This window comes from Bactrocera tryoni, chromosome 2 (genome assembly GCF_016617805.1).
Source record: "Bactrocera tryoni isolate S06 chromosome 2, CSIRO_BtryS06_freeze2, whole genome shotgun sequence".
NCBI classification, from domain to species: domain Eukaryota; kingdom Metazoa; phylum Arthropoda; class Insecta; order Diptera; family Tephritidae; genus Bactrocera; species Bactrocera tryoni.
The window spans coordinates 13,067,119-13,091,323 of NC_052500.1; the positions used below are offsets into that span (position 1 = coordinate 13,067,119).

At 33.6% G+C, this 24,205-nt stretch overlaps 1 protein-coding gene across 11 annotated transcripts in view; it reads left to right on the plus strand.

The window, feature by feature from the left end:
- The window catches only part of LOC120767306 (vascular endothelial growth factor receptor 1), a 68,378-nt gene that overhangs the window by 32,630 nt on the left and 11,543 nt on the right, over positions 1-24,205 (plus strand). For 4 of the 11 annotated variants that reach the window (XM_040093213.1, XM_040093217.1, XM_040093216.1 and 1 more), the window contains exons 2-7: positions 10,818-11,157; positions 11,308-11,632; positions 20,062-20,451; positions 20,516-20,643; positions 23,242-23,416; positions 24,048-24,197. In XM_040093213.1, the coding sequence (XP_039949147.1) occupies positions 11,509-11,632; positions 20,062-20,451; positions 20,516-20,643; positions 23,242-23,416; positions 24,048-24,197 (967 nt within the window). In that variant the 5' untranslated portion in view covers positions 10,818-11,157; positions 11,308-11,508. Of the gene's footprint in view, positions 1-10,817; positions 11,158-11,307; positions 11,633-20,061; positions 20,452-20,515; positions 20,644-20,906; positions 21,112-23,241; positions 23,417-24,047; positions 24,198-24,205 lie in introns of all 11 variants that reach the window. The other 7 variants (XM_040093218.1, XM_040093222.1, XM_040093219.1 and 4 more) reach the window with 5 other exon arrangements.

Consider the following 24,205-nt stretch of genomic DNA (forward strand, 5'->3'; position numbering starts at 1 on the left):
TGTATGGCGATGTAAATTATATTCTCTGTATGTGTGTACGTTTATATATAATATATGTACATATAAGGTATTGAAGTTGGCAACCCTGTAAAGGTATATTCCATGGGTCTTGAAACTAACTTAAACAAACTCATATACCTATATTCGTATATTCAGTGCCCCAGTCATCACTTTTTATCCACGTCAATTCCAGTGTATATTCATAGCTACATACATACATACATTCATATAAACTCGTATTCCTCAAATGTTCGCACAGACATTTTGCAGACAACGGCCAGAGTCATTGATATTATTTCGTAGGCGATTCACAACTTGCCGCAACCATTTATATATTTATATATACTTGTATGTTATATAGAGGTACATACATACACATAATGCGGGTAAGCGTACAGACGGCGGCAGGCATGTTGCAGCTGTCTTCGCGACTGCAACTGGTGACGTTTAACATTTGAGGCATGACGTTGATTTTCCGCAAGGCAATAAATAAACAGAGCAAAAAATTGCCGTTCTGTTGGGGTTTGCAATTTAAAATTTGTTTTGACCATTGATCACCTTGGCAACATGTTGCATGCCATGTATGTCTGTTCGTCAACTACCTCCACTATTTCTCAAGGACATTTGCTAGTCAAGCGATTTTTGCGCACGTTGCACAGTGTCTTAACTTGGTATTGGAAAATATTAAATTCATATAATATATAATATTAGGTATTAAGTAATGACCCGAGCTCGGGTAAGGCCAGATTTTAGGGTTTTATTTTAAGTAATTTCTTTTTTAGAACGTCCCAAATATGTTCAATCAGAGTTATACTCTACGTTTTCCTTTCTGAAGTACATAAGTAAAGTGCATTCGGCGATTTTTACTATGAGGGCATTTATTTAGTGCCAAAAAGAGCCTTCTGCCATAATTGTTTGTCGCGAGCAAATGTTTGTTTGTTAAAAGAGGGTCGAGAACGCGACGAACCACATCCAGGACGAACTTCAACATCAACTGACGATCAACATGTCAATAAAATAAAGAAATTGGTGTTTGAAAATCGACGATTAAGAGTCGGAGATCTTATTGGTATCGTTGGAATACCGGAACGATCAGTTAAAACCATTTTGAGAGATTATTTGGGCATAGGAAAAGTGAAAGCACGATTGGTTTCAAAATTTTTCGGAAAAGAGAATTGTGTTAAGGCCTGTGAAATAATAGTTTCCGAATACTATTGCTGGCGATGACTCTTGAATCTATGTTGACGACCCGGAAACAGACGATTAATCGTCGAAAAGCCGTCAAAACAGGTCGAAAAACTTTCGTTATAAACAGTTTTCTTCGATTATCGAGTTGTAGTACTCTTCGAATTCGGTCTGAGCGGCCAAGCCGTCAACATGGAGTACTAATCGTAAAAAGAAAATAATTATGGGCCGACAAATCTTGATTTTTGTACCGCGATAAAGCACCTCCGTATACTGCATTGATTCTTCGAGAGTTTTTCGACAAATTTTTAACCAATATCATACCGCAACCACAGTATTCGGCTGACTTAGCTCCGTGTGACTTCTAGCTATTCAGCAAACTCAAACGACCGCTCCGAGGAATCCGTTTTGACTCAATTTAAGATATTAAACGTGAATCGCTATGCGCATTGAAGGCTATTAAGGAAATTGACTTTAACAACTATTTCGAGGATTGGAAAACACGTTGGCACAAGTATATTGGGGCCAGAGGGGTTTCTTTTGAGGAGGACGACATAGATTTTGAAGAATAAGTTTACTTTTTTTTGCTCATAGTGTACTAAACACTAATAATTATTTTGATGTGACATTTTTTTGCCAAATTTGTCAGATTGACCAAGATCACAAAATCGAAAGGTGTATGTTGAATTTTTTCCTTGAAGGTATTTTATATTTTCTTTTCGATTCGCCAAACCCTGAAGACTAGCGTATCGACGGATCATCTGTTACCACTATTAAAAGATTTATGCTGTTGTAGAATTGAAGTTTCTGCTTCATATACCGATGTTTACATAATAACTTTTCGTGAAGATGTAAAATTATCATATCAAGAGTATAATCTTTTACTGATTTCAACTGCATACATACTTACACTTTTATATTGGAATATAGGGAAGAAAAAAAGCTTATGTATAACAATAGCTTCTTTTGAAACTGGTTTCGTACTTAAAGCCTTATTGGCATTTACCTTCGTTTCTTGTGTTTCCATCATGTTATTACTCCTTGTTTTTCTTTATGCCATCAACATCTCCACAGCTTTGAGTGATGTGAGATTGTATCTTATATTTAGCAAGATTGACGCAAATTCCTGTCTATTTAATTGCAGTGGCAACATTCTGAAGCAGTAATTTGCTGTAGCACAAAAGTACACGCTCTCAAGCTATTTATTTCTGGACTGCTCACTTGCATAGAGCAACAAAAAAAGTGCACGTAATTTAACAGATGTAATGAGCGTGCGTACAACAGTGTTTTGAAGAGCTTAAAATATTTTTGCATTTCGAAGAATTAAAAATATTGTTGTAAAGATGAAACGTTTAATAGTATTAAGTGGTGGTGTCATACGTAAAACGTCTCTCTTTTCATTCAGAGATTATTCCTGAGTATAATTTCGAGAATAATTTCTTTCAATGGACACGGTTTCGGAAATTTTCATGCATCAGCCAAACTTCCTGTGTATAGCTTTTCATATCCAAATATTTATAGGATATGTGGCTGTGAATGTAAACATTGTTTAAAAAGAAAATATTAAGAAAATAATGAAAATTTGAGGAATTCCATATTTATTTGCTTTTTTGGTTTTTTTTTTTCGTATTAAGAAATCACGTTTTTTCTCAATTCTCTCCAAAAGTAAAATATTAATCACGGCAAAATTGTTTCATATGCTCTTGACCCATTTCAATATACAAATATGGATATCATATAAATAAGCACGAATCGCCAGTTCTTATTCATACTTTCATTGGAGCTATTACTCATTGATACGCACACATTCACAATTTTTATAATATAAATATTTTTCCAATAGCTTAATTCTATAATCATACCCTGAACAGTTTAAGTTTGTTAAGTTTGTCACGAAGTTTGTAACACCCAGAAGGAAGCGTCGGAGACCCTATAAAGTATATATATAAATGATCAGTATGTTGAGCTGAGTCGATTTAGCCATGTCCGTCTGTCCGTCTGTTTATATACGAACTAGTCCCTCAGTTTTTAAGATATCGTTTTAAAATTTTGCAAACGTCATTTTCTCTTTAAGAAGCTGCTCATTTGTCGGAACTGCCGATATCGGACCACTATAACATATAGCTGCCATATAAACCGAACGATCGGGATCAAGTACTTGTATGGACAACTTTTGCATTTGACAAGATATATTCACGAAATTTGGTATAGATTATTTTCTAAGGCAACAATGTAATCTCCGAAGAAATTGTTCAGATCGGCCGACTATAGCATATAGCTGCCAAGCAAACTGAATAATCGGAATCAAGTTCTTATTTGAAAACTTTCACATTTGACAAGATATATTCACGAAATTTGGTATAGATTATTTTCTAAGGCAACAATGTAATCTCCGAAGAAATTGTTCAGATCGGATTACTATAGCATATAGTTTCCATATAAACTGAACACATAATTACTAAAAGAAATGCACCTGTGAAGGGTATATTACCATCGGTGCGGCCGAAGTTAACGTTTTTTCTTGTTTTTCTATATTTTTATATTATTCAATAAATAAATGCCATAAATTCATGGGATGTTTTGACAATTTTTAACTCCTAACCTATAAATGCTTTTCTTTATATTATACTATGTGTATCAGAGTAAACAGATAAAAACACTCGTACACGCATTCTTCAGTTATGTAGTTATGTATTTACAAATTTATGTGTATTGTGTGCATTGTACTTTTTTGTATGTACATATTGTGTTATCTGAGTCGAATTCAAATAAATTTAATGAAAGTGTACTTGGAAACCGGTGAGGTATCACGGTTCACTGTTTAAAGGAAATGACTAATATTTGAATCAATTTTTTTGTGATTCAAGTCTTATCTAATTTAATTGAGTATAGCCGTTTTCACCTTTCCTTTTTGTTTTGTTTTTTTTTTTTTTTGTTTTGAAATCAACGATAAGTAGGATAAATTTGAACGCCATAAATAATTTATGAAAGAAAATTAATTCAATCATATTGGTAATATGACTTCATAGTGCTAAAATTCTTTGACTGTCAGTATATGGAAGTGGGATACCAATAACTCTGTAGCTCCTGAAATTGTAAAACTTTTGAAGAATTGGGATCATTATTTACGAAATTACAACTTCTTTTAATTTTTTTCCGAAATCCACTAAGATTTTTCAAAAGAAATATTATTATAATATTACTCATAACACCCATACCCGACTTTTCACTTCATATTTAAGCATGAAATATGGAGAATTTTAATTTCTAGCACTAGCCCAGAGTAATTTACGTAGACAATAGAAAATTACGATTTACTGTAGTTAAGTTTTCAGAGAATAACAAATAATGAAGAGCTAAATTCGGATAAAACCGAACATTTCATAACCTTGAAACTTGCCCCAGTCAAGCTCTGGGCAAGTTTTCATCTGATTTTATTTAGGGTAAAATATGAACCGTTATTAGAAAAGTATGCTCTCTCAATGTTATTAAGATAACTCACATATTTGCCGATATATATACGGTATAAAGTCAACCGGATGTTCAAAAATCTTTCGATTTGGTATATGGTGGCTTAGGGGATTATTGATGCGAATCAATCCATTTATGACATATGTATATTATAATTGGAAAAGGACTATCTCCGAATTTATATAATATATCTCACATATTGAGTGATATTTTCTATAAAGAATTCGCAATTGGAACTTTGATCCATATCTGGTGGCTTGAATAGTTTTTTTTTGATTTGGACACGTTTTTTTCATAAGGTGGCAGACCTCAGGAGCACTATTCACACAAAGTTGTACTATGTATATATCGATTCATTTATTGCTTGATTTGCATACTGGAAAGTGAAAGAATCAGATGGAATTTAAAATTGTGTTATATGGGAAGTAGTCGATGTTGTATTAGTTCGATTTCGCCCATTTTCACATTGTAATGTAAGATTGGTGCAGTAGGTCCCGAAATATCAATTTTTACCGAAATCATATAATTTTGATCCGGCTCCAAAAAGTCCTCTAGTATCATCCCAGATATAAAATTTGATGCCTCTGATGTATTTATTTGTTGATTTGTCGCACTTCTAGTAGTTTTCACCAAAACCGTTATACGAGGAGTGGGCGGGATTATTACCTGATTGCCTGCATTTTTGCAATGACGGTTTATCCCGAGCGCAATTGTTTTTTAGCTTGAACGATTTAGGAGATATGTACTTTAAACCTATCAGCGGGTCCACAGCCTTCTTTTCAAAATTTTTTGGCCACTTTTTTGGCCAAGGAGCACGTGTACCAATTTTCATTAGGATATCTTCATTTTTACTCAAGTTATCGCTTGCAAAGAAGGACGGACACAGACAGTTACTCAGAATTCAACTCGTCTCATCATTTTGATCATTTAAAAATTCTATATCTATCTCGATTAGTTTTAGATGATACATACAACCGTTAGGTGAACAAAACTACTACTACTACTGACATAGTCTGTTGCTTTAGCTAAGAGAAACCCAAACTTCCGAAAAGTAGGAAAAGTGCAAAAGGTAGTGCACTTACATTAAAATGTGAACTAAAGCTAATAACAACAAAAATTACGTTTCATTGTTTGTATAAAATGCATTTTTTTATTTCATTTTTTTTTCTTTATTTTGTTGTTGTACTGCTATTAAGGTGCGCCACTACCGCATGCAAATAGAATGTTAAGCTTTTATCCGTTTGCTCTTTTGTTGTTTCTCATGTATGTATTATATACATATACATATGTGCATTCGTATGGTATGTGCACAAATGACGTTTTTTATTATATTAATTAAATTATAAAAGTTCTTATCTCTTTAGTTATGCGGTGTGCACCTAAATTGTTAGATACGTATGTATGGAAGTGTATGCAGAGAGTGTATGGCCTTAAACTCTACATTTACTTTATTTCTCTCAAATCCAAAGGCATGCGAGTATAAATATGTATGTATATACTAATTCTTCCATACAGGTGTATATTTGTATGGGTCGTATGCAAAGTTGTTTTTATTGCACCCAAATGATTTGATATCTAGCAACTACAACTACCAACTAGCCTTATCGTACCTAAATAGGTCCAATATACACTGTACATACAAATGTACAGGAACAATTAAATTTTTCATATTATATTAATAATTAATATTTCAACTTATCTGCTTCAAGTTTGCTTGCTACTCGGTTTTTCAACCTTTACTCCTACATGTCAAATATGCACACTATCCTTTGCGGTTAAGAACATTTTATTGATGGTTTTCGTGGTATAAGTATGTCTTCATTGATGGTTGGACCTCAATGGCACTGGTTTCATAAATGAATTTGTTGCTGTACCGCAAAGCATTTCTCAGATAAATATAATATAAATGTATTTATTTATACTTGAATGCTTTGCAAAATCACACTTGTGAGTTGCGGTTTTGTCAACAAGTTTGCGAGATTGCTTTTAATGTCAAGTCAAACCCTTAATACTTTTTAAGATTCGTATGTATGTATATGCAAGATTTTATAATAAATTGCAAATTTTCAGAATTTTATCTAATTTTAAGATTTTTGTTGCACGTTTTTATGCTGAAAGCGGAAATAAAGCTTGCGATGTAATCTCGTACTTTCTTGGAAAAATTACATAAAAAATAAACATCTTGCAGATATGTACATATGACTGAAAACATACAAACATATTATTTAAAAACATACATATATACGTTTACTTATGAATAGGTTTTTTATCGAAATTTAAATTTTAACTTAATAACGGCATGGTTTTCAGTGATAGCTTTGCCGGCAAATGTTAGTTCCCAGTTAACTTCCCATCGAAATTTTATCAAAATATCAAATCATATATTGGGTAGTCGAAAAAGTCTTTTCGTATTTTTAATCAAATTTAAACTTATTTTTTTTTTTATATTTATAATGAACTTTAATGAACCAAACATGTACCATTTTGGTCGACCACTTTTTGCCATTTTTCCGCTAGAGACATTATTCCATCAGTATAAAACTTTTCTGGTTTCTTGGCGAAAAACTGCGACAAGAAATTTTCACAGGCTTCGCTTGAAGCCAACTTTACTCCATTAAGGGAGTTCTGCATTGACTGATACAAATGGTCGTCCGATGGTGCAAAGTCAGGGCTATATGGTGAATGCATCAAAACTTCTCAACCAAGCTTTCCCAGTTTTTGCCGAGTCATCAAAGATGTGTGCGGTCTAGCGTTGTCCTGATGGAAGACGAAGCCCTTTCTGTAGATTAGTTCTGGCCGTTTTTTTCGATTGCATGCTTTAATCTGATCAGTTGTTAACAGTAAAGTGTAGAATCAATCGTTCGGTCAGACTGGAGTAGCTCATAGTGGATGACTCCTTTCTAATCCTACCAAACACTCAGCATAACCTTTCGAGGCGTCAATCCTGGCTTCGCGACCATTTGTTGAGCTTCGCCACCATGATCTTTTTCACACATTATTGTCATATTTGATCCAGATATTAATTCGGTCCATTAAATTTTTCACAGACAATTCATGTGGTACCCAAACATCGAGCGCCTTTTTGTAGCCAGCCTTTTTTAAATGGTTCAAAACGGTTTGATGATGAATGTTAAGTTCCTTACTGATGTCATGGCTGCTTATGTGAAGGTTCTGGTCAATTTTTTCCATAATTTCATCGACTTTTTCAACGATAGGTTGTTCAGTGTGAGGCGCATCTTTCACATTCAAATTTCCAGAACGGAAGCGAGCGAATCATTGTTGTGCTACACGAACTGATACAGCACCATCTTCGTAAACTTCAGAAATTTCATTGGTGGCTTGAGTGGCATTTATTATTTTCACTCATTTTTGAACAGCTGTAACTCTTTTCAACTTCCCGGAACTTAGTTTTTTTTTTATGGCAGAATGAAGCTTAAAATCTCATCATTCCAACTCTATATGATATGACACAATGTGATTGATGGTACTGGAGATATAGGACTACAACGACATCTATTGAGAAAATACGAAACTACTTTTTCGACTACCCAATATGTATGGAAATACAAGCAGTATATACAATATGTATACAAATGCTTCAGTACAAATTACTGAGATGTATTATTAGAAATTAACCTAATTACTAATGATTATTTTCTATAAATAAGTATGTATATATACGAGCGCCACTATATTACTTAAATCTGTAGAATTTCCTCAATTGCATTCTTTTCTAAATATGTCTGCACCAAAAACCCGAGACTTCCGTTCCATATATGTAACTATGGGCATGAATAACAATATCCATAAATAACAGCAATGTCTGCTTTTCATATTTGACACAATAGAGGCTACTTAATTCGAGGCTTAATTCGAGACGCGTGTACGCATTTATTTATATGTATTATTTACATATGTATGTCTATGCTCATACATACATATACCGACTACAATTTATATATTATTTGACACATATGTATGTATATTCATATGATTACCGCACCATGTTCCGAATTAATATTGTGACTTTTTAATCGTTTTTAATACACTGAAAAATTGATTCTGACATTCCAAAGAAGTGAAGCAATGCCAAACATATGCATATGAAAGTGAAGATGATGTGTTTCGAAGCAAACCATTCGCTCAAAAATAACCTAAGCTAAAAGTGTCGCAAATATTTGAAAAATCGAGCTAAAGAAATATGCAATAATTTCCAACCACGTTGGAGAATTTCCTGGCACACAATAGAAAAATATGAGACCCTCTCGTTATTGGGAATACTCGCAAACAACTTGTATATTCAGAATGCTTTCTTATCACCATATTCTCAGAAGCATTTTTACGTTATATTATGGACTTTATTTTATAAATAATAAATGTACTTGTAGATAACAAGTTTGTTGTTATACTCTCAACATGATGCACAGAGCATATTCATTTTTATACCCTGAACAGGGTATATTAAATTTGGCGCGAAGTTTTGTACCACCCAATAGGAAACATAGGAGACCCTATAAAGTACAATAATACATTATGTCAAAAAAGTAAAAGGAAATTTTAATTTAATTTCCCCGGGTAAATATTATTTCAAAAAAATGTATTTTTTGATAAGTTAGTAGGACTGTCTTTAATTACAATGCCAAATATAAGCGCGATCTCAAATTTCGTATCTCTAACTTTATTATTTCTAACTATCTCATTTGCGGTGATTCAGTTTTACCAAAAACACAAGCCTTCAAAGACGTAGATCGTTAAAGACATACCTTAAAAGGCATTCCTCGTTCTGGACGATCTTCGACCTCTGATGAAATAATGAAAATATTAAAAAAGTGAAAGATATGGTGCTTGAAAATCGTCAGGCAAGCTTAAAGAGATGGCAAGAGAGCTCGATATCTCTCGCGCGTCCGTTCGAATGATTTTGGTTAATATTTTGGGCATAAAACGCGTTATTCCTCGACTCGTCCTGATAAAACTGAATTTTTTCAAAAAGAGCACCATAAACAGATCTCTTTGGACATGCCTGATCGTGCGAATTTCGATCCCACCTTCTTCCGATCCCTCTCCATGAAGAGAGCATTACAACTGACGATGAGATACGGGTTTATGAGTTTCACATGCAAACAATTCAACAATCATCGGAATGGAGAGGAAAAAACGAGCCGAAACTAAAAAAAACACGCCAAAGTCGCTCAAAAATCAAGGTGATACTCATTATATTTTTCGATATTCGTGATTTGAAGCATCATGAATTTGTTCCGAAAGTACATAGATCAATAAGGAGTTCTATTTGGCCGTATTGAGTCGTTTGTGTGAGAACAACCACCGTAATGGCCGAAATTATGGAAGAACAATTCATGGATTTTACACGATGATAATACAGCATCGCATCGAATCACGATTATGACCGAATTTAAAGGCAAAAACGCAATGAATACCATCGATCCACCACAGTGTTTACTAGATTTGACTCCGTGTGATTTTTTCTTGTTCCTCAAACTGAAATTGCCGCTCCGCGGAACCCTTTTTCAGCCAATCGAAGAGATAAAACAAAATTCGCTGAAGCAGCTGAAGGTCATCCCAAAAAGTGCTTATGAGTAATGTTTCGAGGACTGAAAAAATAGTTCGCATTACATGTGGTGGGGATTACTTTGAAGACGACAAAATAAATATTGATGATAGGTACTTGTATATAAATGAGTCAACTAGCAATGTTCGTATACTAAGTTTGCCGCGAAGTCTTGGAACACCCAGAAAGAAACGTCGGAGACCCTATAAATGTTATGAAACATTCTCCGAACATATTGTTTAGTTGTGACCACTAAAGAAACGTTTTTATTTGTGAAGAGTATTATAGTTTCGCTACAATCGATTATTTTTACCCAATGGTTGTTTATGAAAAGCTGTAGTTAATGCGACTTCAAATTAGTTAGAAAGAAATAACATATAACTGCTGGACGGGTAATGTGTAGCCCGAAAAATACCAAAATTTTAATTTTAATTTTAAGTTAATTTAGCATTGAAGAAATGTGACATCGGTATACAACTTTTGCGGCTTTCTTACTTATATATTGTTTCATATCTTTGGTACTTACACTAAACGGGCTGATTAACTATATGCAACTAAATAAAATAACCTTTTCCTTCTCTTCTTATAATTTCAGATACAAAGCGACTAACGATAACTTCATGCAGTGGAAAACAGAAGCAAATACGGCAAAAAAGTTTAAGCATAGAGTCTCGCAAGACATACACATAATTATGAACGATTATGTTCATATAAGCATAAAATGCTGTGATAAAAATTGTAGATTTTTATTGCTCGTTTTTGTTGTTTACAAAATTTGATTGAAAACAAATACATATCAACAATATGAGTAGTCGTCAAAATGACTTGGCCGCGTACAGTGCGAGGCGATTAAAACGCGCAACATTCGTTCAAATAAGAAATTACTAATTATTTGAAGTGAAATAGTGATTCAAAGTGGATTTAAAAAAATATTTGTAAATGCTTTTTTGTAATTTTTAGAAATTTTGCGCTTTAGTGTCGATATAATAAAAAAATGTGTAATAGAAAGTAAAATTACTCACACTTAAGCTTTCAAAAAGCATTAATTAAAAAAATACATAAATGAAATTTCAAATTAATTGCAGATCGCTTTTCGGCATTGTTTTAAGATGTGATTTCATTGCGCAAACTCGTACATAACTACATATGTTAAAATGTACAGTAAAACATTAATAATGTGTTAAGAGATCAAAAGTGAAAAATTGACGCAGCAAAAATAAAAATTGTTTACAAACAAGTTTAAGTTCTAATGAATTGTACAAATACTTCAACACATCAATATCAAGATGAGACTTCCACACACGTCGATAAGACACACAAGCCTTCGGAGAAGCGGCGGTTTGAATAAAACGAGCATATTTGCGGCATTACTACTTCTACGCTTAACCACATTGTGGAGAGTTCAAGCCGGTGAGTACTAGTAGTTTAAATAAATGCTATGCTACCTACATATAAACAGAGTTTTTTAAAAATATTTTACTATATATTAACAAATATTGACTTTTGGCGAAGAATAAGATTAGCTTGCAGTAAACAAGTTAAAGGCTTGCTATAAGTACATATGCAGTGGTATTTGACAAAAAAATTAGTGGACAAAAAATAGTAAGATTCTTTAGTTTAAATTTCGCGCGAAGACACATTCGTTGAAATACTTTTTTCTGGGTTGGTACGACTGTCAGTACCATCTGTGCTAAATATAATATCAAAATAATTATTAGTGTTCAGCATACGCTTGTCTTTCTAATATACGTAAAGTGCACTCGGCGATTTTTACGACGAGTGAAATTATTCAACAAAGAAGTTCTATTAAATTTTGCATGTGGAATCAAAATCAACGAAATGTTCACGCCTTCAACATGAACTAATGATCAATACGTCAATGAAATAAAGGAATTTGTGCATGAGAATCGACGATTAACAATCAGAGATCTTACTGAGATCGTGCGAATATCGGAAGGATCAGTGAAAACCATTTTGAAAGATCATTTGGGCCTAAGAAAAAGGAAAGCTCGATTGGTTCAAAAATCACTAAATTAAAAAAAAAAAAAAAACAGCATCGCGATACCACCTGTGAAACAATGCTTTCCTATGTCATGAAACGTATTATTACTGGTGATGAGTCTTGGATCTAAGCTTACGACCCGGAAACAGGCGATCAATTGACCGAATATCGTAACAAAGTAAAGCCGATGCTAAAAAAAACCAGACAGTTTTCTTTGATTATCAAGGTGTGGTGCAACAACAAATACTATTTCCGTATTATACGTCATTTGCGAGTCGTTTGAGTAGTAAAAGGAAGCCGGAATTATGGGCCGGCAACTGTTGGTTTTTGCACCACGATAATGCACCGTCCCATACTACATTGATTCTTCGTAAGTTTTTCGTCAAATTTTCAACCAATATCGTGTCGCAACCACCGTATTCGTCTGATTTAGCTCCGTATGACTTCTGGAGAAGCCGTTTTGAGTCAAATGAAGACATTAAACGTGAATCACTACGCGCATTGAAGAAATTTACTTTAACAACTGTTTCGAGGATTGGAAAAAATGCTGACACAAGTGTATTGGGGCCAAGGGGAATTTCTTTGAGGGCGATGACATAGGTTTTGAAGAATAAATTAAGAATTTTATTTCTTATTTATGTATGTTGAGATGCTGATCCTTGCTATTGTACATTGTTAGACAAAGCGGGAGCGTTAAAGTAATCTTGCTTTGGCAATGAAAACAAGTATTGTCAACTTTTTAATATCAAAAGCAATAATATAATCAAAAGGTTACATCACTTTTTCGGTTGATTTGACGAATTTACTTTATAGTCTAAGCAGTTCTCTATACAAAAAATATTTTCTTGACTTCTTCCTTTGAATACAACGCGTATAAATTAAATGCGTAAGACTATATCATATAATCTCAGTTTCTGTTGTCCAAAATAAGGCGCCAAATGCAATTCCCAAAAACATATAGCACCAATTAATTTATGTAATATTGAAGTAAAAGGCGCTGAGGTTGATAGAATTACACTTGCATGCTTGTATGTAAATACAATACACTTGTATGTCTCATGTAATTAATTTCAATATTTAAAAAACAAACAGTAGCTTTGATTCTACTGTATTGACATGTTGTTATCGCCTACAATATATGTATGTATGTATGTAGGCATACACAATAAATAATTATCTCGTAAATTACACTTGTTGCTTTAATACACCAATTAAACCCTTTAAGTAAACTAAGCTCGCCGCAATTGCTTATGGCTACTAGAACAAGACTTCGAAGCCTATCAGCAATTATTTACATACATACATACTAACATGCATGCATTACATGCCATTGTTTATAATGTATATGTATTTCATATTTCACAGGAGAACATTTAGATAAGAGCGTGCATATGATTAATATATTTGCATATATGTAAATATGATGATATACAGCTGTGGTCCTAAAAATAGCAACGTACCTATAACTTTGGATTGAAAACTGAGAGCTTTTGGGAAAATATGGACTCATATACATATATGTTTAATTTATAATGTGTTATATTATTTTTATTATTTACAGATTTTTTTGGATTTTTGAAAAAAAAAGAAAATATAAATAGTTGCAAATCGAATAATATAGGGAGTACTTGATTGAAACTTAACATTTTTTTTGATAAATTATCGCTTTGATATGATCTCAGATTTCATTTATTAAGTTTTTTTAATAATTTGTCAAAACTCTAATCCTAAATTAATTATCATGGACTTACAGCACTCAGTAATAAAAAGTAATTTGCTCTACTGCAATTATTAAAATTTGCTACTTTAATTACATCAATACTTACTTGCCTATGTTTGTAGCTATGTCTGACCACTTTTGTAATGTAGTATACAAACATATGTATGTATGTATGTACATATTTTTCATTGCTTGTGTTTAGTTTTTTTTTTTTTTGGTTTAGCGATAATCGTTTCTAAAACCTTTTTTTATTATTATTATGAGCCTTGGGAAAGTTTAAATGTTTGTTGCTATTTATTAGCGTGTACTGAATTTTGATTTCCTTTATTGACATTAAATATATATATGTACATAATATATTCGCTTGTTTAAAAATAAATTGTTGACATTTTACAAAATGCCACATAATCACAATATTTTTCGCAATATCAGAAGTTCAGTCCTGAGTGAGTCTTGCGTGTGTTATTGTAAGGTTTTTAAGATGAAATTTTACCCAATTAAGAGTTTTCCTAGTTATGTATATTTTTTATACACTCAAGGTCTTTAGATCAAGCTTTTATTGGGTAGTCGAAAAAGTCTTTTCGTATTTTGTCGTTGCAGTCATATATCTCCAGTGCTATCAATGACATTGTTTCATACCATATAGTGAGATTTTAAGCTTAATTTATCCCAAAAAAAATTAAATTCGGGGAAGTTGAATAAAAGTTACAGCTGTTCAAAAATGTGTGAAAATAATGAAGAAATTCGCTATATTTTGAAATTTTTGTATAAAAAAGGGAAGAATGCCACTCAAGCCACCAAGGAAATGTATGAAGTTTACGGAGACGATGCTGTATCAGTTCGTGTTGCACAACAATGATTCGCTCGCTACCGTTCTGAAAATTTCGAAATTTTGATTTACACTGATGAAAGTTTTATACTGATGGAATAATGTCTCTAGCGGAAAAATGGCAAAAAGTGGTCGACCAAAATGATACATATTTGTTTGTTTATTTATCATTATAAATATAAAAAAAAAATAAGTTGAAGTTTGATTAGAAATACGAAAAGACTTTATCGACTACTCAATAATTGAAAATTAAACAAAATTTATGAACTGTAAATAAAGTATTACAGAGTAAAAGTATAGTAAATGCAAAGAAAAATCGCAATAATTAGCATATGTAATAAATTGAAATGCCTAAAGAGTGAGGTTAAGTTCATGTCTCCTACTATCACATAGATTTGTATGTATAATGTAATGCTCATAATTGATTTTTCTGCTACACTGAATTTCAATAAGATTATCAGCTCAGCTGCTGAATTTTTTGATTTGTATTTTCTTTATTATTGCTTTTTTCGAACATAGTCTGCGACGTTAGATCTAAAAATAGTTTTTGAGTGCATTGTTCAAAGTCATTGTGCTACAACTACGTAGTGCTTACAAATACAATATATTGCATGCAGTCATATTTACATACATATGTATGTACATATGTTACATATATACATGCAGTATATACAAATGTTATGTAGATTGCTAGTGTTGCGAGATCGTGTCCGGCACGCTTTATAAGTATTGTTAATAATTCAAAACTAGAACGTTAAGTATAACTGAAAACATTACACATACACTAAAGCATACATTTTTTAGTTGTTGTAATGGAAGTGATAAATTAGTTTTGATAACTGCATTTATAAAACAACAATTATTATAATACTAAATAATTATACCGAGAGATGTTTCCTCTATATAGTGTTTACTAACCATCCGCTTCAAAATAATTCACTTCGAGTGACTGATGGACGTTATTAAAATATTTTTCAAATTATTGAAATTCAATACTTTATATGCTTAAAAGTAATTATATTTTAAATATTTTGCAAAAATAATGAAATCGTGATTTTCTGTAAATTCTAACTTACGGGCATGCGCAGCAGTGTTAATAGCAAACTATAATTGGTTTTCTTTCCTCAAGAACCTGCTCATTATTTATTGCCAAGAAAAATCACAGAGAAACGACGTAAATAATAAATAAATATTAGATTTTCTAGAAAAAAATTAAAAATAAGTCATTATAGAGTTATAGGACTATCCATTTTGTAATAAATAACTCATACGCACTGTATAACAAGAGTACAACTGTCCGCCTTAATTTAGTAGCGTGTCATTTTATAACATTTTCAGTCGAAGAAGGAATTTCCATGCATTTTCACCACATTTTCTCTATAATTATGTATTTGTTTATATTCACTTAACTATGCATACATATGTATGTACATATATTTATGTAATCTCTATTCGCCGTTCGCTTGTGCCAAACCCTTCGCGCTTATTCTGCTACGCGTATTTAATATATAATTTTGTGTAACGTGTCGATAGGTGATTTAAATGCAAATCTTTGAAACCATTCATTGAAGTGCAAACACAAAGTAAACACCAAATTATATTTTTTCGCTTCTTCTGTTGAAAGTTTAAACACGTAGCAATGCCAAATCAACATCAATCGGTGCAAGTTGAACGCATTTCCAGTGAATTAAAAGCAATAAAAACGTTTATTTATATGTTGCACACTTATGAGACGGGACAAATAGATAATGATTAAAATACACAAATGAATTGAAGTCAAGTGTAAGCTCGGGCGAAACCGATTATTGAGTACTAAGAGTGAAATTTGTATTTTCTAGCGTATATAATTGTTACCGTTGGGGGAAAGTAAGGGCCTAATTCTGAAATTTTTGAAAAATGGTTAACCCTTATCATGTTTAAATGTTTTATATGCTGTGTTTTGTTCCAAAACTTTAGTTTAAGAGTTCAAATAATCTAGCAAAATATATGCTCGTATTTTACAAACTGTGCCCATGGCTGGATTCAAATCCATCAAGCCCCTTATAACACAAAATATTTTACATAATATTGTGTGCTGCCATACGCATACACTAATATTTAGCTCATTTACATCTTTATTAAATTAAAAAATTCATATTTTTAACCAAACTTTTGTCAGATAACTTTCATGTTGTATAAAACATTATAGTAACAGAAATGCATTTGGCTTAGAAGTGCATGTATACTTATGTACTATTGCGTGTGGCATTCAATTTAGCTTGCGTAAATATGCATGCAACTCACATTTGTGCGTGCCTATAGTTGTTTATATTTAGTATGCAAGACATAGGGCCCTTTCAATCCATGATAAAAGTGATAACAAATGGGCATTCGTATTTGGCATATTGACAAGTGCTGTTGACAAATACATAACAATACTAATTATCCTTACTTGCTCTCCTATAAGCACAAGCTGCAAGTCGTACAAAAGTTAAGAAAAACCAAAAAAAAACAATAAAAAATCCTTCACTTCAGGCGCACCCACGCTTGAAAGAAAATACCCTTCTCCCATGTACGTTTCTTATAGCAAAAAAATGTAAAAAATTATCTCTATTTTGATCGGGCAGTTCGTATAGCAGTTATACAGGGTTTGTCCGGAAACTAATAGGACTGATTTTCTTCCGCCGCGACTGTACTTCGGAGCGTGCGTGCAGCGACTGGATTCGGTAGAAGGCGTTCCTAGCTAACGAACGAGCGGCTGGTCAGTTGTCTCTGAGCACCTGGAGACACCTGGAGAGTCAGGACAAACAATTTCACGCGACGTGTTTCTGTGAGTGGTGCAAGCCGAAAATGCAGCATTCGTTAGAGCAGAGGTACGACCAGAAGTTGCGGCGAGTGGAAGAAAATTTGAACACCAATTTTTTGAATAACGTAATCACAGGTGACGAGTCATGGATCTTTGAGTAAGATCCCGAGACAAAGAAGCAATCTTCCGAGTGACACACGTCGGCGTCTCCTTGCCCAAAAAAGGGAAGAATGAGCAAATCCAAAGTGAAAACGATGCTCATCGTCTTTTTTGATATCAAAGGCACCGTCCACCATGAATTTGTTTTTACTGGACAAACCGTCAATGCCAAGCCAATGGAAGTCCTCAGGAGACTGAAACGACGGGTCAATCGGGTCCGATAAGACATCGCAGCCGATTGGAAGTTGCCCCACGACAACGCCTCGTCTCACACCGCCTTTCTTGTGAACAGCTACCTCACCAAGCTTGGCATCCCAACGCTTCCGCAGCCGCCCTACAGACACGGCGACAGGGCAGCCTCTGACAGATATACAAGGTGGCGCAAAAATAACTTTCCGATGTTTTTTGGCTGTAATTTTTTAAAAAATTAAAACTTTGATTCTGCTTGTGGATTATTTTTATTTGGTCTTTTAAATTTTTTTACAACCAGTAGAGAATACGATATCATGTAAATGGCCACCGTCACAGTTGATTGTCATTTGAGCCCTTTTTACCTGACATTCTTGACGGATATTGTCTTTAAGAGCTGCAAGAGTCTGAGGATTGTTGACATAAACCCGCGACTTCTAAAAGCCTCACAAAAAGAAGTCTGGAGCGGTCAAATCAGGCGATCTTGTTGGCCAGTGCAAATCGCCAAAACGGGAGATTAGGCGCCCGGGAAATGCATCCTTCAGCATATCGGTTGTGGTACGTGCAGTGTGTGCCGTTGCACCCGTCCTGTTGGAACCACATGTTTTCCAATCCCAATTCATCAAGTTGCGGTAAAAAGAACTCGTTATCATTGCTCTGTAGCGCTCACCACTCACAGTAACCGTTTGGCCAGCGACGTCTTCGAAGAAAAAGGTCCGATGACTCCTCCAGCGAAAACAGCACACCATACAGTGACTTTGAGCTGGTGTAATGGCTCTATGTGGGTTACACGCTGATTTTCAGTGCCCCAGAAGGGTAAATTTTGCTTATTTACGTACCCGCTAAGATGGAAATGGGCCTCATCACTCATGATTATTTTTGATGAAAAATCATCTTCCTCTTGGTGGTGATTAAGAATGGCCGTCTGGACTTTGTACGGATACATCTTCAAATCTTGTACCAAAATTCGCTGTAAACACCGTCGACTGATACCCATTTGCGTGGCACGTCGTCTGGTCGATGTCGACGGCGCTTGCATGACATCCTCGGCAACAGCAGCAATATTCTTTGCAGAACCGCTACTCCGGGGTCTGCCACGCCTGGCAGCATCTCGTGTTGGGCCAGTCTCTTCGAGCCGAGCGGCTAAACGTCGCAGGCGTCGGACGGCCAGGAAATCTGCGACGAAATTCACGTTGTGCCAAAGTCACCGACCGATTATTGGTAAAATAAATAGTCACCAATAACATGCGTTCTGAAGAACTAGTTTTGGAATATACTGAGACGCGGAAACGATAGGGAGTTCTCCGGCTTTTTCTTTACGGGTTTACTAAGTTCGCGGCAAACTTAATATACCGTGATTAGGTTATAAAAGCTTTCTTAGCCACAAATTCATATAAATCTTTAAGTCTGTAAAAATATTCATCATTCATAATTATTTTTATCGTGTATTTCTATTTGACGAAATTATATTAAATTTGTTTGCTCAAAGTTAGACGTTTTATTCCACATCTCTTTTTTCCCATTTTATCGATCTGTATGTATTTTGCTATAATTTTTTCCATTCGTTTGCGATTACAAATAACTTCCCTGGTGCTATACAGCTGTCTTTAATTAAACGCCACCTCATCCAATAAGAATACCAAAAAGCAAAGAATTCTTTGTGAGTAAATAGAGTTGGACTTTGGCGCCACTGGCGACACAGTTTAATTGTGTGCATCCGATCTCTGCTTTTTTGTGGCTTCCAGCAGTTACATATATTAAAATTTATTTCAGTTTGTGAGTGTGTACATATGTATGTTTTGGAATGCGTGCGCCAACCACATAAAAGTCTTATACAACATAATATAGATATACACGTATGTATGTATGTGTGTTTTTGGCACTCAAGTAAGAAATATGCTCACAGGGCATACGAAAGAATAGATTTTATGAATGTTAATAAAGACATATACATAACTGTTTGTTATTCAGCAAAACCATTCCATTCAACAAAATTGAAAAGTAGCGAAACGAACAGACAACTCGCATAAGTCAAACAAACTTGCATAATCTAATAGAGAACGCTTTATGTGAGCTTGCTAGAACATTTTAAGGAGTTATCCGCATACATTCTATTATTATATAACTAATAAGTTTTTATTTACATTTCTTTCAGCGCCACAATTATTTCCAACAAACGACGACGAGGAATTCCGTCGTAATGATGCTGTCGAATACGGTGCACCGTTAATCACACCTCTAATGGACTATGTAACACTTGAATTAAATACAAATTATACAATACGTTGTGAGGCCGATGAACCATTATCGTGGAGACTACCTGGTGATACTGTTGATTACGACGAGCAAACATTTAACACTGGTGATCCACAACGTCCCCATGGCAGTATGCTATATCTACAGGATATATCTAGCAAGAATTTGGGTAATTACTATTGCATAAAAAAATCGAGTATTCCAAATAGACTAGACGCAATGCAGGACGAGGAACTTGTAGAGTTGGTTAATAATTATAAAGCGTCCTCAATTTACATATACGTTAATGGTAAGTATAAATGTACGTCGTAGAGGCATTGATTATATTTACTAACGCCGTTATTCTCCCACAGATCCCGTTAATCTTTTGTCACAAAATGAATTTCCGGTAATTAGTGCGCTACAGTACCAGGATACGGTCATACCATGCAAACCAACTATGCCCGACATAGAAGTGCTGCTAACCACGTCGCATGGTGAAGTAAGTATATGTACAAACGAGTTTTTATTTTGACTAAATGTCAATTTGCTTTTAAGCTCTTCCAATTTTACACTTTTCGCATACACGAGCTTAATAATTTTTTCGCTTGCACTTTCAATGAAATATTTAATTAATTTCAATGTTTATCAATGCTAATTGTCATATTCGGTTTCATATTTCATTTAATTTGTGTCTTTAACTAATTTGGTTATGGCTATGCTACATACATTTTTTCTTGGCTTAATATTTTATATTATATTTAGGATGGGGTGGAGGCAAAAGTTTTGTGTTCCTCTAAGTCGACGCCACAGCATACAAGCTTTCCACCTGCCAATGTGTATGACTCAATTGAATTCGATCCAAAAATCGGTTTCATCATACACAATGTGAGAAACATTGCTGATTTGGATTGCTTTAGCCGCAATGGAAGCACAATTAGTTCACTTAACTATATAATTAGTATGAAACGTATGTTATTCAAGTCTTTTTTATCTAAAAAAAAACCACAACAATAAATTTATGTAGATCGCAATACCTTGTATATATACATACGACTATTATATATTATAGTTACCCAAAAGCGATATATAGTACCATATACATCCATAAATATAGTAGATATAGTAGACAGTACACAGAGTACATAGTAAAGTAGCTCTAGCAGTATGCCAACCTGTATAAATATGTAATTATTTGGCATTACTCTTTATAAATACAAAAATAAGTACAAATTTGCTAAATAGATAAAGTTATTATCATAAATTATAAGTTTTATATAACAAAATAATTAGAATTGTAGGTAGTCCTTATATCAATGTTGCATAATATGATTAATTGGTGGAAATTTCAATATAAAAGAAAATATATATATTTCATCTGATTAGACAGCGTTCAATTGAGCCTTAGCATATATCACGCCAGGATATTTCAAATTAGGCAGCAAAAGCAAATGTGATTAATAGTGTAAACTAAAGAAAGATCTGAGGGTTAATTCACACTAAAACTAAAAAGAATTTTTCCTGGAAATGTAAACTTTACCAATAGTCGTTTAGGCGTAAATTAGTACACTCGTTTTGCAAGGGATTATAAGAATTTCTACAATGGTTTCATTTCTTTTTGGTATCAATTCACTTTATGCCAAATGAAAAGTTATTAGGTACTTCACCTAGTTTTAACATATGTATATCGTCACCTAAAATGTAAAATACCGTATCATCAAAACACAAATTTGGTTTCAATATGAGTGGTTTAAATTATTTCGTTTTTCCTTCGCCTGTAAACTTATGAAAATAGGGATAGCTCTAGTGGCTTATAAAACAAGGTGGGTTCCAAAGTAAACAGGACTTAAAAGAAAACAAAAAACAGAACATATGGGTTTTTCGGCAAAATAAATTTATTTTATTCAAAATAGTCTCCTCCTGCTTCAATACAGCTTTTTGCACGGTCCAAAAGCATATCGAACGAGTGTTTTAGGTCGTTGGCCGGAATGGCCTCTACGTCTGCATAACACTTTCCTTTCATGGGCAAATGCATTTTTCCGAAAAGGAAGAAGTCGTACGGTGCTATATCAAGTGAATACAAGGGGTGGTTAATGGTTAAAATGTGATTTTTGGTCAAATAATCGGTCACAAGCGTGTTGGATTCTGAGCAATTTTTGCTCGTCAGTCAATTTGTGCGGAAAAAACCGAGTACACACATTTCGTAAGCCCAAATTCTCGGTCAAAATGAGATAAATCGATGTTTTGGAGATGTTCAATTCCGTTTCCATGAATTTCAATGATGATTTCGGCTGATTTTTGATGAATTCACGCACAGTTTCGTTGGAATTTCCGGTGATCACGGATTTTTATTGGCCCACATGTTGATCGTATTTGTATATTAGTATGATATACTTGTATTAGAGAGCGCTACCAGAATCTGTTTAAGAATTTTTAAAACCATATATACAGTTCCCAGTATAATTTTATTTCCGAAATTCAGATAGTTAAATTATTACAAAATTTTAGCATATTATTTAAATACAATGCAGTTATGTATGTATATATGTATGTTAGTAAGTCATATTATTTTTATATAACAGAATATTAGTACACTAGTTAAACAAGTACTTTTGTAGTCCATCCACAGAAATCATTTTTGTAAACAGAGTATCTGTAGACATTCTCACATTTACATACATATTTGACTTTTTCATTATATACATTCTTGTATTTTTACATTATAACAAGTTCTCAGTTGCCCCTGTGGAAACCTGAGTCCACTCTGCCACATGAACGATTTTTTAAACTAACCTATCCAAACAAAGTTAAAAAGTAAACACTCACAAAATTTGTACACGTTTTTATTATACCAATATATACATATATACCTACTTATATAATATAAAGATATTTTTCATATTGTTTATTTTGTATACAATTCCTAAGAGTCCTGTACTTTGCTCGTCTTCTCTCGTTAGCTTTATGTATTACACACGCCCGCATACACACCGTCATCACTTTTGTGCTCTTTACTCGCTTACCGCTCGTTCATATAGTTAGTTTTTAAGTCTATAACTTTTTTTCTAAATTCAACACAAAACGTTTTATTGCTATTTAGACATTTTCCAGTGAAAATACCGGCCGCTATAATCCCCAGCGCGGTTTCGTCGTCGAAATACGCGGCGTTACCGATGGCGGCAGCTATGTGTGCCGACCGAAAGTGCCGTCTCCATTAAATGATGAGGAGGAACAAACCTTTGAGATCTTTTTTAGTGGTAACGAACCTGTTAATCGTGAGTTTTGCACCCCATTTGTGATTGTTTTCTGTGTCTCTTGTACCTATCTTATTTACTACAGCTACATTTATTGTAAACAAAATACTATTTTCTTTCACTTACGGTTTGATATGAACGAAAACGAATTTAAACAAAATTTATTTAAATATTTAGTTGAAATGATTGAAAATGTTACTAATATTTGGAAAAAAATAGGGTTAACTTTTTCTGACGTTATCAAAAACGTTTTAGTATATTTCTATTAAGAAGTATGAGTTAAGCTAAGCCTAAAATAGTTGTATACTTACATATATCCACTCTTAAAAATTACGAATAACTTATGACAATTATTTGGTTATTAACTTGAAATTTGGTGTTGGTTTTTCGGCTTTCTTTTATTTCAATTTTATTCGAGTATTTTACTCCTAAGTATACAATTACATAGTTTACATGCGTATACACACTTACATACATGGCCTTTTTCTATTTTTCCTATACACCATTTTGGGCCTCTATCACTCCGGCGGTTATTGAAATACATACTTAACAAACGAAAACGCGTTAAAATTTTTTTTTGCAATTAACATTAAAAAATTAAAAAAATTAATTAATTATACATTTGTGTGTATGAATATTCGACAAACTGAAGCATCGGATAATACATCGGTGGAGGCTATAGTAGCTACAATGAATACCACAACTAGAAACGAACCAAAGCACAACGACAACCAAATCATATCCCTAAAAACTAAACGCATTTATAAACCCAGACCAAGCCGAAGCACGAAATCCGAAACAAGTACAGTA